At 37.5% G+C, this 16,187-nt stretch overlaps 1 protein-coding gene across 3 annotated transcripts in view; it reads right to left on the bottom strand.

Moving 5' to 3' along the window:
• Positions 1-381: 381 nt before the first annotated feature.
• The window catches only part of RPGR (retinitis pigmentosa GTPase regulator), a 74,819-nt gene continuing 59,013 nt past the window's right edge, over positions 382-16,187 (bottom strand). For 2 of the 3 annotated variants that reach the window (XM_043896964.1, XM_043896967.1), the window contains one exon: positions 8,076-8,233. In XM_043896964.1, the coding sequence (XP_043752899.1) occupies positions 8,218-8,233 (16 nt within the window). In that variant the 3' untranslated portion in view covers positions 8,076-8,217. Of the gene's footprint in view, positions 778-8,075; positions 8,234-16,187 lie in introns of those variants that run through there. The other variant, XM_043896965.1, reaches the window with a different exon arrangement.

Below are 16,187 nucleotides of genomic sequence, written 5' to 3'. Positions count from 1 at the left end.
TCCAGGCCCTGTTGACTTCACTGGTGAACTCTACTTAACATTAAGAAATACCAATTCTCATAAACTTGTAGAGAAAATTGAAGAGGAGGAAGTACGTCCTAACTCGTTTTATGAGGCCAGCATTATGCTGATAGCAAAACCAGACCAAGATATTACTGTTAGGAAAAACGCCGCGGGAGGAAAAAGCCGCCTCTAAGGACCGGTGGTAAAGGCCTTTTATTAAGCGTCGCTCTCGGGCAGAACTCCCGGGGGCTGGTGAGTGAGGAGACAAAGGGAGTCTGCAAGGTATGAGGGGTGGGGAGGGGTTTTATAGTCTGGGCAGGCATCCAGGCCAGGTCTTTTCATATAAGGAAGAAAGCGCGGGCTACAGCGGTGGTCAGTGTCCGAGGGCTTTATGTTGGTACCTGATTGGGCCAGGCTGCAGGGGGCCAGCCCCTGGAAGTTTAGCCAGCCTCCGGAATTTGCCTTGCAGCACTTTCCCGGGGGCATGCCCCGACCTTTCATCCCGGCCTTTTTGTTATAGGACAAGGGGCGCCGGTTCTCTCTGGCTATTTCCTGCTGAACGGGGGCGACGAGGGGTAGGGGTCAGCCGGGACGAAAGGTCAGCTTATGCAGGATTGTGAAGTGGGTCTATGTCTTTTTGATTGAGTCGAATATAAGCTGTTAGGAGCATGGCCCGTCCGGTCGCAGCCTGCGCTATTTCTTGGACCCAGCGAAGAATAAGTTGGACGAGGCAGGGGCCTGTGGTGAGGCCCAGAACCAGCAGGAGTATAGAGCCTAGAAAGGGCAAGAGGTATGGGAGTAAACCATTGAGTCTGGTCCAGAGGGGGCTTTCTTGGAGCTGTCTGCGCCTTTGTTCCAGGCCTGACGGTTGGGGCCGATAGGGGATGTGGAGATGCCAGTCGATGTCCAGGGCCGTAGCCACCTGCTGGGAGATCTGTGAGAGTATATATATATATATAATTTTTTTTTTTTTGGGGGGGCCAGATGTTAGGAAAAACGCCGCGGGAGGAAAAAGCCGCCTCTAAGGACCGGTGGTAAAGGCCTTTTATTAAGCTTCGCTCTCGGGCAGAACTCCCGGGGGCTGGTGAGTGAGGAGACAAAGGGAGTCTGCAAGGTATGAGGGGTGGGGAGGGGTTTTATAGTCTGGGCAGGCATCCAGGCCAGGTCTTTTCATATAAGGAAGAAAGCGCGGGCTACAGCGGTGGTCAGTGTCCGAGGGCTTTATGTTGGTACCTGATTGGGCCAGGCTGCAGGGGGCCAGCCCCTGGAAGTTTAGCCAGCCTCCGGAATTTGCCTTGCAGCACTTTCCCGGGGGCATGCCCCGACCTTTCAATTACCAAAACACAAAAACCACCGAAGAAAACTACAGATCAATTTCCCTCATGAACACAGATGTAAAAATTCTTTAAATTTTAGGAAACTGAATCAAACAATATATAACATAAAAAGTATAACGCATCATGACCAAAACGAGTTTAGCATAGGAATACAAATATTTTAACATTCAAAATTCAATCAATCTATTTCACATTAACAGACCATAAAAGAAAAACTATATGATAATCTCAATACACGCAGAAAAAGTATCTAACAAAATTCAACATCCATTCCCCATAAAAATTTTCAGCAAACTTGAAACTAGAAGGCAACTTCCTCAGCCCAATAAAAAGCATTTATTTACAAAAGAACTACAGCTGATATTATAATTTATGATGAATGACTGAATGTTTTTCCCTTAAGATCACGATAATCACTCTTGCCGCTCCTATTATTATACTGAAAGAACTAAAGCAATCAGGCAAGAAAATGAAAACAAAGATATTCAGATTGGGGAGAAAAAAGTAAAACTGTCTATTCAAAGATAAAATGATTGCCTATGTAGAAAACAGAGTCTTCAAAAAAAATTAGAACTAGTGAGTTCTCTATACTATATATTATACAAACAATTGAAAGTTTAGGTGTAAATCTGACAAAAGCTAGTAAGATCTGAATACCCAAAACAATAAAATATTGCTAAGTGAAATTAAAGTTCATGGAACAGAAGACTCAAGATTGTTAAAACATCAATTCTTCCCAAACTGATTTATATATTAAATTTAATTCAATTCTCACAATCTCAGTAGACTTCTTAAATAGAAATTTACAGATTGATTCTAAAATGGATACAGAAATGTAAAGGGCCTCGAAGACAAAAAAAAATGTTTTAAGAAAAACTTGTAGGAACAACACTCAAAGATTTACTAAAAAGCTACATTAAAGAAGACAGAGCAGCACTGGCATAAAGGTAGACAAATCAATCAATGAAACAGAACAGAAAGTCTAGAAATAGGCCCACACATATAAGGTCAACTGATTTCTGACAAAGGTGCAAAAGCAATACAATACAAAAAGGACAGTCTTTTCCTTTAGTGCTGTAATAGTTTAACATGCATATTGCAACAAAAAACTTTGAGCAATACCTCACACTAAAGACAAACACCAATTCAAAAAGGGTAATAGTCCTGAATGTAAAACAGAACTGTAAAACATCTAGAAGAAAATATAGGAGAAAATCTTAGTGATCTTTGGATAGGCAAAGATTTCTTAGATATGATATCGAACGCACAATCCATAAAAAATATGTTAAAATGACTTCATCAAAACTAAAAACATCTGTTCTTTAAAAAGCAGTATTAGGAAAGTTAAAAGACAAGCCACAGATGGAGAGAAGATATTTGCAAATCACATATCCATAAAGAACTCTCAAAACTCCATAATAATAAACAACCTGACAAATTTGGAAAACATAATCCAAAGTAGATAAATAGATGACAAATAAGCACAGAAAATATTCTCAACATCATTAAGGAAATTCAAATTAAAACCATGAGAATGCTATGTACTATTCAGAATGGCTAAAATTCAAACGACTTACTGTATGCACGAAGTGTTGGCCAACCCACTTTGCTGATTCACACTGAATTTCTGATCTGAGCTCAAAATAAACCATTGTTAAGCTACTGGCTTTGAAGTTTATTTGTCATCATAGCCCATTCAAATTCGATTAGGAATGCAGAACCACTGTAAACCACACAGAATTAGAAATTTATCATAAGGATTAGATCTTAGGCGATTGTGGGAACTGGTGAGAACTCTAAGAAATGCTGTTGTCTCTGCACCTGGTGATGAGCCTGGACTCCCTGTAGATAGCAGGGGTAGCTATCAGAAAAGAAAGCTGAATGTGAAGTGGGAGAGAACAAGTGGAAACCGGAACATGCAAGGACAAAGTGAAAATTGTCTGTTATCACCATCTCCAGCTTCAGTGATGTGGGTGACCAGAAATTGGCATCATTTGTTACGCAGCTGCACATGTGTGTAGTCCAGAACTTGAAGAAGCTGAAGTAGGTCAGGCAGAAGCTGAAGAACCTGTGTGTCCAACTGACAAGTGGTGCTAACAAAGTGAGTCAGAGTATCAGTGGCAATGTGCGTGCTCGGCAGTATTCCCTGGCACCTTACACTGACCTGAATCTTTACCTTCTAAAATCTCTTGTGGCCAACCAGAAACCAGAACCATACAAAGGCAATTCTCAGAAACACAGTTCTGGGGTTAGCTAAGCTGACATAGTACAAAGGCAATACATGTAGCCTAACTCAATACAGACCCCAGCAGAGATGGCAACATGACCCCCAGAAGAGGACTTGTCAGCAGAACTTGAGTAACACAAAATAAAACAATACAGGATCAAAGTGATCATTTTATTAGCCACACCTGGCTAAGGATATTCATCAATTCTTCAGAGGAAAACAAAGGAAATTCATGTGGAAATGACTGTACACAATGCAAAGCATTGTGATTAACAGCACAGGTTTTATAAAGTTAGAAATCCGTTTAAAAGCTGTGTGTTCTTATGCAAGTTCATTATCTTCTCTGTGACTCAAGTATACATTGAAAATTGAGAAAATAAAACTCTTCTCATAGTGTGAGGATTAACTGACTTAATAAAAAGAAAGCACTTAGAACAGTGTGATGTAGCAATGCTTATTAACTGCTATTGTAATAATTATTGTATATAGTCATGCTTTAACTTTGTAATGAGATATACACATGTATGATTCTTGGTAAATTTCTGGGTTGTCTTCAAGAAGTTCTGAATGAAATGCTTCTTCCATGTGTTACGGTAGGTAGATACTTGGAATGGGAGTTTCTGCCTGATAGTTGTAGGCAACATTCTGGTGTCCAGAATGGGGAAAGTCAAGTTTAAAGTCTTTCTTGCTGAATGCTTCCATTTTAGAAGGTATCTGTTACATTATATACCTCATTAACATGAATTATTATCACTTCTACATATTTATATGTCTCATCAATACAGGAGTTCTGACATAGGAAAATGATATATTCATTCCATGAATAATCAGAGAGAAGGCAAAACTGTTTACCTTTTAAAAATCTCTTCTAAAAGCTGCCCTGTGTGTTCAGTGAAGACTTCTTCTCAGGTAAAGTCAAAGTAGTTAAGTGTGATTGCAGTTCATCAGACTCAATTCTGGACCTGGGGTGATTTTTCACTAGACTGTGTATACATGTGCACGTGCGTGTATGTGTGTATAAGACAGGCTGTTACCAAATGAGAGTTTGTATTTAGTAGATTTTCACAGCCAATTTGGTTGACTGTATTTTGCTATTTTAAAATAGCCAATACCTTTTGGGAGGAAGGCCTGGGGAGCCACGATTATGCAAGACCAAACTGGTTAAGAAAGTTTATATAAAATCATCTCTTTTTTGTAACCCAGATGTGGCTGAGCCTTTCAAATTTCTGTTAGCCTAAAGAAAAGAAGTCTTTAATGATATATAAAATATCATGGAGCTGCATCCTAATGAATGTCATGTCTGGGGTCTTTCCAGGGTCTCCAGAGGAGTGAGCAGGGCTCTTCTCTAGTACCTGGTGGTTGTGGACAATTTCATGCCATGGTTCACAAAAGGGGTCGAATCTGTCCTTTTGTCTCTAGCGGAGCCCATAAGAAGAAACATTGCCTCAAGTTCCCGTCTACTGCTGTCCACTGTTCAACTTGAAAAAATAAATCCATACTTAAAAAATTTTTTTTATTTTTTTAAAATTAAAAACAATTTTTTTATTTAATGGATTTTTTAAAACTGAGGGATCATTGTGGAAAATATTTGTTTGATAACAGAAGCCTGATTTTTAGCTAAGGCACACTGCTTCCCAGAATAAATGACTACATCTTCTGCCTCTGACCCCCCTGTTGTGGAAACATGATCAAGTTCTAGCCAATGGGATTTAGTAGAAGTGCAACTTTGGGAAAGTTGTTTAAAGGAGCTGAATCAGTTGGGGGTGGGGGAGGGCTTTAAGTAAGCCCTTGTTTTTCTTCATTCTCTCTCCTAGACTACATATATAAGTAATGGCTGAAGTTTCAGCATCCGCCTTGGAACATGGGTTGACCTTAAGGACAGAAGTAGCCATGTGGTGAAAATGGCTGAGCAAAAGTGAGGAGGATTCTAAATTACTGATGGATTTTATGGAGTTGTCATAACAATTGAAGACTGTCTACCTGTGAACTTGTTTTATGCAAAAGAATAAAACCATTGCATTCATAGCTACTATATTCAGGTCTCTATAATTAATTTCTGAATGCAATTACTGATACAGTTAGGAAAACTTGGGTTATTTATCTCCTGGTTCAGGTCTTTGCCAGGATGGTACCCTCTGTGGATCCTCCTTCAGCTCCTAATCTAGCTTTCCCACCTCAGGTTGGTGACAACTGACTAAATTCCAATGGTCACTGAATCTTCCTCTATATGATTGCCTCATTCCTTTCTACAGGAAGAATTTAACCCCTGGGTTTCTTCAAGCATCGAGCAGTATCTTTGATTTCAGCTAGTAGACCTGGATAGAGACCAGTTGTTAGTTCCAGAGCAGTCTCAGTTTTATGAGTGAGGATGGTCTGAGTCATCCAATTCTAATTTACACAGCTCCTCAGTGAAAACTGTGAAGTGGATGGCCCATTTAACTACGCCACCCATGGTATCAGTTTAGGTCCTCCAGAAAGCAACTGCCAATGTGAATTAAATATAGAAGAGATTTATTGGGGGTAACACCTGTAAAGGACAAAGGGAAGAGGATGAAAACCCACAGATTTGCCAGACAGAAGTGATGAATTTGGTTTGTAACAGAGGGGGAAATCTTCCCAGCTTTGCTACTCCAAAGCTGAGGTCCTAGTTTGGGGCTGATTACAGCCAGATATTTAATGGGGAGATCCTAAAACCAGTGAACCATAGCAGTGCTGAGGTAAGTCCACACCAACACATGGACTGCTAAACTAAAAATATGGGGAAGATCCAAAAGATCCTGGGGAAAAGTGAAAGCCAAGGGAAATACAAGAACTGGCTGCAAGTTGGAATGCATTCCTTAACCATGCACAGTTCAATCGGCAGAGGTTAGAAGTCCAACGAGCACAACTGTTTGAACACAACTTCTGCCAAATTAACTGGCTAACCAACTAAGCTATTCAGACACATGGGCAACCTTTAGGAAGTTGGGCTAAAATGTAAAACTAATTAAAAATCTGAATAGAGACATCAGCAGGTAGATGCTGAGTGAGGTGACATGGTGGGGGTTGGAGGTAGGTGAAGACAGATTCTATGGTTTAAGTTCAGACAAGTAACTAAGCATCAAACAAAACAACTATACAAAAAACTTTCAAAAAAATAAAACAATCAAGTTATTAGAAATATTCTATAAAATATTATTAAAAATGTCCACTTTTAAACCAAAAATTACTGGACAAAGAAACTGAAAAATGTACCCCAAAATCAGGAAAAAGCAGTCAATAGAAATCAACTCTGAGTAGACCTAGATGTTAGATTTAGCAGAGAATGTCTTCAGAGTAGGTATTATAAATTTGTTCAAGTAATTAAAGAAAACTATGTTTAATGAATTAAAAGAAAATATGTTAAAAATGAGTCAATAAATAGAGAATCTCAATAGAGAAATAAAAATCATAAAAAATGACCAAATGAAAATTCTAGAGTTGAAAAGTATAATAACTGACATAAAAAATTTAACAAAGGTGTTTAAATATCAGAAGGTGTTAAAAAAATTTAACAAAGGAGTTTAAAACTGTTTTAAGTTCCATTTTTTAAAGGCAGTTAGGATAAATTACTAGTCTTTTCCTACTAAAACAATTTCTAAAAGAAAATTATTTTCAAATGTTGCTTATGTTTCTATTTCCTCTTTTTCTGGGAACTTTTGAGGTGGTTAATAACTAATTGTTGAAATATTAAAATAATTTTCCAACTACACTGAGCCTTACACAAATATAAGAAGAAATTTCCTGCAGTAGTTTCTGAAAGGTCAGATTTTTGCCCCAAGACTTAGAGCATTTGGTAGGCTATTTTATCATTGATAAAACCATTTGTATTATTTTCAGAAACTTGGGCATGGCAGGTAGTTGCTCAAAGGAAAATGTACTATGCTTGTATTACGCAACCAAACTCCTTCAGCTTCTTCAGCTATGCTTAAATCCAAATGGTTCGGGGGCGGGGGGTGCATGTTTCTTTGCGTTATTTGGTTTTCCATTTCTCTTTCAACCATAGCTATTTCAATCCCTTCAAGGCCTCTTTTTACTGCCTATAGTTTACAAAATGTCACATTTCTTCCAACTTCTCTATTTTCTCTTTTATGACCATTCCCCTTAGTATTAGATACCAATCCTGACGAAAGCTAGGCCTCTTTTTGAGAATTCAAAATCTACAGAATCGGGAATTTTAAGGAAAAAGCGACATATAGGCTTGCAAATCAAACACCCACTGCCTAATTGACACTGATTTTATCCGTTTACATATACTTCTTATTCCTTTTTTTATTGCTTCTTCCACACACTGTCTGAACCCTGTGTCTTATATTTCAATTCTTGTTGGAAGTAAACGTTGCTGGCTTTCTAAATAAAAATCCTGCCACTGTGAAGTCATAACCCTATGATAGAGTTCTGACACTGACCTCATGCTGAAGACTCTGTGGTGTGGTCTTTTGGAGTACTTTCTCTTCTGACCCTTGAAAATACTTACTTTGATATATTTGTGGCTGGAGTAATCCCTTTATTAATGATTGTGAAAGATGGCCCAAATACCATGCAATTATGTTACTCTATTCAGCTTTGCGGGAAGGAGGCATAAAATCCCTTGTAAGCCATCTCTTCTTGGAAACAAAACTTGCTTTCAAATCAATGCAAATGGGGTCTGTTACAAACACAGGAAACAGACAAAATGTATTGATTATTTCATTTGTTTGATGTTGAGGCCCTTATATAAAAATAGGGGATAAACTCCTGTTTCAGTAGATCATAGATATTTTCTACTTTTCTATTTCTTCCTCTTTCTACCTCTTCCCACATGTACAAATGCTATTGCCATCACTACCACAGAAGCCAAAGCTTTTCTAGCATTTTTCTTTATGAAAAATGGGGTAAGGTTACATTCCACGTGTGCATTCTTCTTGGAGTACCTCTGTGATATTCATCTCACTGACCACATCCTATTTATCATATGTGCTAAGACATACAGTACACATGTTGTGGATATAGATAACAGTTTTATATACTGTAATAATGCATAATAAGTGAATTTTTCTCAAGTCCCTATGACGGCATGGGAAGTTTAGGAAGGGAGGAAACATATCTGTGTGGATCTTCACTGAATACACTGCAGAAGAACAGAGCTGATAAACAAAACCTAGAGGGCAAAACCATTCACTAGGGTACAAGGGACACAATCAGGGGTGATGTCAGCAGGTCCTTGTGATCAAAAGCAATAATAGGCTGAGAAATAGGGTGGGAGGCCTCCAAAGCCTAAATTAAACTCTTTTATGTATTTTCCAGTATTCTTAGTAACACACAACTATGCTTTGGAAACTTGGCTTTTTATGCTGTTGGCAACATCTTAATAATGAGTTTTAAATTATAAAAAGTATAAAGTATTCCACAGTCCTTCACTCTTATTTGTGAAAATACAAGGACATGCCCTCCATTGGCACACAGATTAAGTATATTCCATTGTGTAGAGCCCTTGTTTTCCTAGGCTCACAATCAGCCAACATTTTTCAGTTTCCCTTATAGAAAGTTGGGCCCATGCCATTGAATGCCAGTGGAATCTGGGCATAAGTGATATATACAACTTCCAGGCCTGGAGGATGGCAAGACTCCAAGGGAATACTAAAGCCACCAAATGATAAGAGACAAGGTTCCTGAAATACTGTGTGGAGCAAGGTCATCTATACACCACTGGTGTATTCTGACATGACCAAGAAATAAACACTCAGTGTTAACTCAGATTTGGAGAGTCTTTGTTACAGAAATTTAACTACTAAGACTAATACAACTAGGATCTTTCAAAGAAAATGATGTGGAAATCTCTTCTAATTATTATAGTAGTTTGCTTGTGAGAGATAACATTCTGAAGTTTTCTAATAATTTGTCAGTTCAAATAAATTATTCTACACTTGATGTTAGATCATAATTACCTTGGAAACTATTTTAAAGAGACATAACCAGTCCTAGCCTTGACCTAGTGAGTCAGAACCAGGTAGATCATAGGCAGTCACATTTGAAAAACTTTCCTGTGTTTTACATATACCCTTGGCTAAGAACTACTACTCTAGGATAACCCAAATTTTACCTTTAGATCAAAAGTTAGATTTTCAAGTCTCATTATTTAAGGTCCACCTAATTTATTTGACTGAATTAGGTGTTTTAAAAAGTGTATTTGATGTTATTGTAAAAAATCAATGTAATAAAATTGACCTTTATTGGGTGTACAGTTTTTATAATGTATAGTTTTAGGCAATACCACCAAAATCAAGATATAGAACAGTTCCATCACTCCAAAAACACTGCTTCCTACTATCACTCTGTAGTCACATTCTTCTCCTACTACAACCCACTGCAATCACCCAAGGTCAGCAGAAAGAAGAAAATAATATAGATTACAGAGGAAATAAAACAGATAAAAAGCAATAGAAAAGATCAATAAACCCAAAAGCTGGTTTTTTCTGAAAAGATAAAACCAACAAACCTCTAGGCAGGCTTATCAAAAAGCAAAGGAGGAGGATTCAAACAAACAAAATAATAACTGAAAGAGAAGAAATAACAACTAATACCACAGAAATTTTAAAAAATCATAAAAGAATACTATGAACTTATGCCAATAAATTGGACAATGTAGAAGAAATGAAAAAGTTTCTAGAAATATACAGCCTGCCAAAACTGAGTCAAGAAGAAATAGATAATTTGAACAGGCTGATCACCAGAAGTAAAATAGAAACATTAATTTAAAAAAAAACTCTCTGAAAACAAAAGTCCAGGAACAGATGGATACACTGTGAAATTCCACCAAACATACAAAGAAGAACTTATACTTGCTTCTTAAACTATTCCAAAAGATTGAAGAAGAAGGAAAAATTTCAAATTCATTCTATGAAGCCATCACCCTGATACCAAAACTAGACAAGAACACTACAAAAAAAGAAAATTACAGGCCAATACCTTGATAAATACTGATGCAAAAATATTAAACAAAATATTAGCAAAACAAATCCAATAATATATAAAAAGTATCATACACCATGATCAAGTTGGATTCATTCCAGGGTCACAAGAACAGTTCAAGACATGCAAATTAATCAATGTGATATAACACAGAAACAAGAGAAAAGAACCACATGATCATCTCAATAGATACAGGAAAAGCATTTGATAAAATTCAACATCCATTTGTGACAAAAACTTTCACCAAAGCGGTAGAGGGAACATAGTTGTATATAATAAAAGACATTTACAACAAACCCACAGCCAACATAATACTCAAAAGTGAAAAGCTGAAAGCCTTCCTGCTGAATTCAGGAATAAGACAAGGATGCCCATTCTCACTACTTCTACACAACACAGTAATGGAAGTCCTAACCACAGTAATCAGACAAGAAAAAAATAAAATAAAAGGTATCCAAATTGGAAGGGAAAAGGTAAAACTATTACTATTTGCAGATGACATGGTACTCTATATAGAGAATCATAAAGACTCCATATAAAAACTATTAGAACTAGGGAATTCCTTGGTGGTGCAGTGGTTAGGACTTGGTGCTTTCACTGCAGTGGCCCAGGTTCAATCTCTGGTCAGGGAACTCAGATCTTGCAAGCTGTGTGGCATAGCCAAAAAAACCAAAAACACAAACAAAAAACAAACCTAAAAATCTATTAGAACTAAGAAATTCAGTAAGGTAGCAGAATCCAAGATTAATATCCAGAAACCAGTTATATTTCCTTACACTAACAATTAAATATCAGAAAAAGCAAGTTAAAAAAATGTCAAAAAATACATATGAATAAATTTAATCAAGAGGTGGAAGACCTATATGCTGAAAATGATAAAATACTGATAAAGGAAACTGAAGATGATTAAGAGAAATGGAAAGATATCCCATGCTTTTGGATTGAAATAATTAATATTGTTAAAATGGCAACACTACCCAAAGCAATCTACAGATTTAATGCAGATTTTATTTCACTGCTGTACAATAGAAATTAACCCTACATTGCAAATCAACTATACTTCAATTTAAAAAAAAGTACATCACATACTCTGCTGAAATTCCATCACCTCCACTAGCTATACTGGAAGCAGTGCTTCCTAAGGCCCACTTGACTTCACACTCCAGAATGTCTGGCTCTGAGTGAAAGACTATACCATCGTGGCTAGCCACATCATTAAGATCTTTTTAGTACAGTTCCTCTGTGTATTCTTTCCATCAAGGAGATCAATAAAGATAGTGGAGGTGATGGAATTCCAGCAGAGCTATTTAAAATCAAAAGATGATGCTATTTTAATATGTGATGCACTCAATATGTCAGCAAATTTGGAAAACTCAGCAGTGGCCAGAAGACTGGAAAGTCAATCCTCATCCCAATTCCCAACAAGTGCAGTACTAAAGAATGTTCAAACCACCGGACAATTGCACTCATCTCCCATGCTAGTAAGGTTATGCTCAAAACCCTCCAAGCTAGGCTTTAGCATTACATGAACTGAGAACTTCCAGATGATCAAGCTGGGTTTAGACACAGCAGAGGAACCAGAGATCAAATTGCCAATATTCGCTGGATCACAGAGAAATCAAGGAATTCCAGAAAAACATCTACCTATGTTTCATTGACTATTCTAAAGCCTTTGACTATGTGGATCATAACAAATTGTGGAAAACACTCAAGAGATATGGGAATACCAGACCATCTTACCTGTCTTCTGAGAAACCTGTATGCAGGTCAAGAAGCAACAGTAGAACCATGAACAGAACAACTGACTGGTTCAGGATTGAGAAAGGAGAACAACAAGGCTATTTACAGTCATCCTGTTTATTTAACTTATAATTAGAGCACATCATGCGAAATGCCAGACTGGATGAGTTACAAGCTGGAATCAAGATTGCCAGGAGAAATAACAACCTCAGACATGTGGATAATACCACTCTAATGGCAGAAAGTGAAGAGGAACTAAAGAGCCTCTTGATGAAGGTGGAGGAGAGTGAAAAAGCCAGCTTAAAATTCAATATTAAAAAAACACTAAGATCATGGCATCTGGTCTCATCACTTCATGGCAAAAGAAGGGGAAAAGGTGAAAGTAGTGACAGATTTCACTCTTCTCAGGCTCTAAAATCACTGTGGATGGTGACTGCAGCCATGGAATTAGAAGATGATTGCTTCTTGACAAGAAAACTATGACAAACCTAGACAGTGTGTTAAAAAGCTATGAAAAACCTAGACAGTGTGTTAAAAAGCAAAGATATCACGTTGCCAACAAAGGTCCATATAGCCCAGGCTATGGTCATCCCAGTGGTCACGTACAGTTGTGAGAGCTGGACCAGAAAGAAGGCAGAGCACCAAAGAAGTGATGCCTCCAAACTATGGTGCTGGAGAAGACTCCTCAAAGTCCCTTAGACAGCAGGAGATCAAACAAGTCAATCTTAAGGGAAATCAACCCTGAATACTCACTGGAAGGACTGATGCTGAAGCTGAAGGTCAAGTATTTTGGCAATCTGATGCAAACAGCTGACTCACTGGAAAAGTCTCTGATGCTGGGAAAGATTGAGGGCAGAAGGAGAAGAGGGAATCAGAGGATGAGATGGCTGGATGGCATCACCAATGTAATGGATAGGAACTTGGGCAAACTTCGGGAGATGGGGAGAGACAGGGAGGCCTGGCATGCTGCAGTCCATGGGATCACAAAGAGTTGGACATGACTGGGCAACTGAACAACAACAACAATGGATATATATGTATTACTCAATTACTCAGCCATAAAAAATAATGAAAGATACCACTGCAGCAACATGGATGAACCTAAAAGAATATCACACTAAAATGAAGTCAGACAGAGAAAGACAAATACTATATGGGGGGCTCAGAGGTAAAGAATCCACCTTCTGATGCCTGCCACTGCAGGAGACACAGGTTTGATCCCTGGGTCAGGAAGATCCCCTGGAGAAGGAAATGGCAACCCACTCCAGTATTCTTGCCTGGAAAATCCCATGGACAGAGGAGCCTGATGGGCTACAGTCCATGGGGTTACATAGTCGGACACAACTTAGCGACTAAACAACAATACATGGAAATCTAAAAAATAATACAAATGAACCTATATACAAAAGAGAAACAGACTCATGGACCTTGGAGATAAACTTATGGTTATACCAAAGAGGAAAGAGAAGGAGGGAGGGATAAGTTAGGAGTATGGGATTAAGAGTTACAAACTACTGCACATAAAATAGATTAAGCAACAAGGATTTACTATATAGCACAGAGAACTATAGTCAATATACTGTAGTAACCTATATTGGAAAATAATCTAAAATATATACACACAAACACATATATAGCTGAATCATTTTGATGCAGACCTGAAACTAACATACTACTGTAAATCAATATTCAATTCAAATATGAAAGCTTCAATTCAATTTAAAAAGTTTTCCCAAATTAGTTTACATTTTTATATAACTTTTGTTAATTCTTAATTACTATATACAGTAAGTTAAATAATTATACCAATTAAGGAGTTAATATAAATCTGATGCCAAGTTGGAAATTATAAACTACCTAAAAATATGAACTGAAATATTCCTATGTACAGAATTTTAATGATTTTAAGCAACTGATAGACAGAAATTATAAAAGAAAACTTGTTATAAGAAAAAAGCTCATAGGGAAAATTCTGTAAAATTTTAGAAGTATTGTGCTAATATTTTGACAAATTCTAACAAATTACTTGTGAAGATTACTTCTGATAAACTTCAAAAGCTTTTCTAGAATATAAAACATTTTTTCACCTTGGGATAGGTATTTATCACTAAATCAGACAAGTTTTCTTAAAGTAAAAATAGTACCATCATTTAAATTTAGATATAGCTCTCTAATCCACTGCTAACCTTACCTTTAAGACATCTCATCTATCATACCTGGAGAAGGGAAAGGCTACCCACTCCAGTATTCTGGCCTGGAGAATTCCATGGACTGCAGTCCATGGGGTCGCAAAGAGTCTGACACGACCGAGCAACTTTCATTTCACTTCATCTATCATAACATACATATTTATATCATATCAGATGAAAATAAAAGCAAATTTGGGAATGCAGCTTGCCCTGGTCAGATAAGACTTCCTGCTGTAACTTTTGTAAATACTTTTAGGGTTAGGATACTATTTCCTGATGTTTCAGTGACTAGGATTGTGTATTAACAGTACGCCAAAGTAGTCATCCATCACAATTGTTGGAGGAACTGCTTACTATTAAGCTTGTTTGTTGTCTTTTAACTTTAATGTAGATTCTTCCAGGAGAAATATCTTACTTCATTATATTCAAGATAATAATATTCCATCATTCTCCCTCAACTCCCCATACTCCCAAGAAGGCTTAGTATACATTTGTATGCAACAAAAAATTACCTTCTTAGCAGAATGATCACTTTCTAAGTAATTTTTTAACTCTCATTTCCAGAGGCCAAACAAGGGAAGATTACAACTGAGATAAATCCAGGACCTAATTAATTATTTCAACATATTTTTCCTTGTAAACAAAATTCTCTTGCCAAAATAATGTACTTTGTTTAAAACTGAGGTCACAATTTGCCCTTTGTGGCCAAAATTGGGCCTGCAGCTACGGTTTGGTTCTCCCTGTTTATATACACATGCATGCACGCATGGACATGCACATGAATGAACTGCCTATATAAAACCCCGCATTTCCAGGGTGAGATGTATGGAGAGAGTAACATGGAAACTTACATTACCATATGTAAAAGAGATAGCCAATGGGAATTTGCTCTATGGCTCAAGGAACTCAAACAGGGGCTCTGTAACAAGCTAGAGGGGTGGGATGAGGTGGGAGGTGGAAGGAAGTTCAAGAGGGAGGAGACATATGTATACCTATGGCTGATTTATGCAGATGTTTGGCAGAAACCAACAAATTCTGTAAAGCAATCATCCCTCAATTGAAAAATAAATAAATTTTTTAAAACCCTACATTTCCAGCTTCTTTTGAAAACAGTTGAGTGTCTGGCAATACAGGGCCCAGTATTGAGAAATAGCAATTACCAGCTAGAACAGATTGGCAGCAGCTCCAATATGCTTATCTGTTTAGCCTCTGAAAATACTTTAGTTATGCGATCCCTGATTTAAATGCATTTTTTGTCCAATTTAATAAAATATTCCTTCACTCCCGAGATGAAGACTTTCCAACTTTCTAATCTGAGGCCCTTTCCCAGAATAAAACTGATATTAGCTTTCACTGCTGCATAACAATTTACCATAAACTTAGTGGATTAAAACGACATGTATTTATTATCTTGTAGTTTTCATAGGTCAGGAGCCTGGGTACTACTTAGCTAGGTCCTCTGTTCAGGGCCTCACAAAGTTGCAATCAGGATCAGCCAGGGCTATGGTCAAATATAAGCATTAAATTCCTCTTCCAGGCTCACTGGTTGCTGGAAGAATTCAGTGCCTTGCAGTTATAGAATACATAGGACCTTCAGATCCTAGAGGCGTCTCACTCTAGCACATGACTCTCTCTATAACATGGTAGTTTGCTTCTTCAGGGCTTCCCTGGTGGCTCAGAGAGTAAAGAATTAGCCTGCAATGAGGGAGACCTGGGTTCGAT

This window comes from Cervus elaphus, chromosome X, assembly GCF_910594005.1.
Source record: "Cervus elaphus chromosome X, mCerEla1.1, whole genome shotgun sequence".
Classification (NCBI taxonomy): domain Eukaryota; kingdom Metazoa; phylum Chordata; class Mammalia; order Artiodactyla; family Cervidae; genus Cervus; species Cervus elaphus.
The sequence above is the reverse complement of the archived record's forward strand: the minus strand, read 5'-3'. Positions and strand labels throughout refer to the sequence as shown.